At 40.7% G+C, this 2,765-nt stretch overlaps 1 protein-coding gene across 1 annotated transcript in view; it reads left to right on the top strand.

Annotated features, from left to right (window-relative positions):
• The first annotated feature begins 694 nt into the window (after window positions 1-694).
• Window positions 695-2,765, top strand: part of CRPPA (CDP-L-ribitol pyrophosphorylase A) — a 189,599-nt gene continuing 187,528 nt past the window's right edge. The window contains exons 1-2 of the mRNA XM_029919056.1: window positions 695-723; window positions 2,576-2,728. Of these exons, the coding sequence (XP_029774916.1) occupies window positions 695-723; window positions 2,576-2,728 (182 nt within the window). The remainder of the gene's footprint in view (window positions 724-2,575; window positions 2,729-2,765) is intronic.

The raw sequence follows: 2,765 nt of genomic DNA, 5'->3' as shown, positions 1-2,765 counted from the left end.
ATTTATTTTAAGAGAGAGAGAAAGAGCACACACGGTGGAGAGGCAAAGAGAACGAGAGACAGAATCCCAAGCAGGCTTTGAGCTATCAGCACAGAGTCCTACGTAGGCTTGAACTCACAACCTGTGAGATCAAGACATGAGTGGAAATCAAAAGTCAGACGTTTACCTGAGTGAGCCCCCCTGGCGCCCCAACAATACAAGTTTATAATCTTAATGTTGTAGACGTAAGGAATCTCAAAATAGATTGGCAGGGCTATATTCTTCTGGAATCTCTAGTTGAAGAATTTGGTTCCTTCCTTTATCCAGCTTCTAGAAGCTCTTGGAATCCTTACCTTCTAGCTCTGTATTACTCTGATCTACAGTTTCATCCTCACATTTTAAATTCTGATCACTCTCTAATAAGGGCATTTGTAACGACATTGGACACACTTGGGTGATCCAGGCTACGCTCCCCATCTCGAGAGCTTTAAATTAATCACAGCTGATTAATGTTCCTTATGTAAGGTCAGGTAACATATTCACAAGTTTCAGGGCTTAGAACATGGGCAGCTTTGGAAAACCTTTATTTTACTTACTACAGACCCAGATCAAAAACCACTCCAGAACTTTCCCCTTTGTATGTCCCGAATTGGAACGCAGTTGGGATTTGTTTTTTCTAAACTTTTCAATTCATATTGCAGACTGGTTATTGGCAATGGATCACCGAGGATTTTATTTTCCAAGGTATGCGCTTTCAGCTATTTGTTGAAGAGAAGATATTTTCATAATGTGGCTGTTACAACTTGGTATCAAATTACATGGGAACTATATTTTTTACTCAAAGTACACATAATAAGAAGTTATTTATACCTATGTAAAAGATACAGAAAAAATGTTTCTCATACTGTGATAGACAAATGAACAGTCCTTTTCTTTCAATATGTCTTAAATATTGCTAACATAAAATATAAAAGATCTAAGGATTCATGGCGACCAGAGAAACATTAGTATATCTGCTCTAACACAAATCAATAAAACAAGATTCTTGTTAAAACTTGTCAAGATTTAATTATTTATAATTATTATGTAGCAATATAAGACTTATTACTGTGCTTTTTTTTTGCTTAAGATTAAGAAAATGAAAACTAGCTTTAACTCCACTGTTCGATTAAAAGGGAAGTTTAAGATCAATGTTAAGTGAAACAATGATTTGATTGCCTTCCTGCCTCTGTACAGATTGCTTTATTCATTTATCCATCCAGTCAACAGGCATTAATTGAATGCCTAGTATAGGCCAGACACAGGTGTGGTGGTCGTGAGTACAAAGTCAAGTGTACTATGGTGTTTATTTTTCAGCTAAGAGTCAATGATCTGACAAACTCTAATGGAGGTAAACATAATTATGGTAACAGTAATGTTTTGTTACTTTTGTATTGAAAGTAAGTCTGTATTGAAACCTAAGTATGGAAAATACAATGATACTGAATGTATTAAAAGCATGCTCAATCACGATAAAAAAAAGATGGGAGAAAAATCATATTTTAATTTTGTAGACTTTAAATTGGGAAAATTGAGTAAAAATACTAGGTTGGAATATCATAACCTGATAATATTTTCAGCACGTAAAAGATTCCATTTTAAGAATCTTATAATAACTATTGATGGGTGAAGGTTGGTAAATAGGAATTAGCAAATATTCAATAATATATGCAATTATCATTAACTTATTCAATCAGTAGTTCATTCAATATGTATTTTTTCAAGCTTCTATTATATTCCGGGTGCTGGACACACACCCAAACCAAAAAAGTCAGGAACCTACTCTCCTGGGGTTTCCATTCCAGGGACCTAATACAATAGGCTCTAACATTCCAAATACTTTGATACATTTTTATGGTAAATATTGTCAGCAAGGACAGTACCAAGAACAATATGCGTTCCAGGCCTGGAATTCTCCAATTCTGGCTGTGCTTCTGTGCAAGGGCCTTTAGGCAGATCTGCCATTATGTGTGTAATTTTACATAGGATTCCAGCTTTATTTTTCTTTCTGTGTCAAATCATAAAAGCAAACCCAACAAAGCCCCAGTAATAGTTGGATTCTCCGGGAGATTACTTGAGCTAATGTGTATCTCTCAATTCAGCAATTATTAGTATTATTGCTTTGACTCGGTGGGTCCAAAACGTGCCTGCTCATTCGAATTACCTGGGGGTCTTCAAAAACATTCCCAAACTCAGGCCACACACCAGACTAATTAAATCCCAGCCTCTGAGCGTGGGGCCTAGGTGTCAGCAATTTCTGACCTCCCCAGGTAATTCCAATTTGCAGAGAAATCTGGGGTCCGTGGCAGTTTGGGTTAATGTTTCATAATAACATTGCCTGGCCACCTGTCTTTTCCGAGGTGGAACCAGGAAGTCTTAGGAGCTTAATCAAAGTCAGAAATCGCGGTCTTTCTGTCCTAACCTGTGACCCGAATCCAAATATCCTTAAGGGGAGAGGGACGGGGGGGGGGGGAAGTCCTGACCTTTACACCCTCCGCATAGCTGTGAAGTTTAATGCGACCCGTAGGTCTGTGGGTGCAGAGGGCTGACACCCGAGGCGACGCTGGGCCGGCCAGCGAAGCGAGGCGGCGCGGAACGCAGCGCGGCCGGGGGCGCTGGGCTCGTCGCTGAGGCCGCGGGCGCCAAAGGAGGAAGCTCGGCAGCTGGAGCGTCCCCTGGGGACACGCAGCGGCCGGAGCCCGCGGCTGGGGTGGGCGCCGTCAGCCCTCCTCCCCCCTCCCCCCCCC

Source organism: Suricata suricatta, chromosome 2 (assembly GCF_006229205.1).
Source record: "Suricata suricatta isolate VVHF042 chromosome 2, meerkat_22Aug2017_6uvM2_HiC, whole genome shotgun sequence".
NCBI classification, from domain to species: Eukaryota; Metazoa; Chordata; class Mammalia; order Carnivora; family Herpestidae; genus Suricata; species Suricata suricatta.
This window is presented reverse-complemented; position numbering and strand designations above follow the sequence as displayed.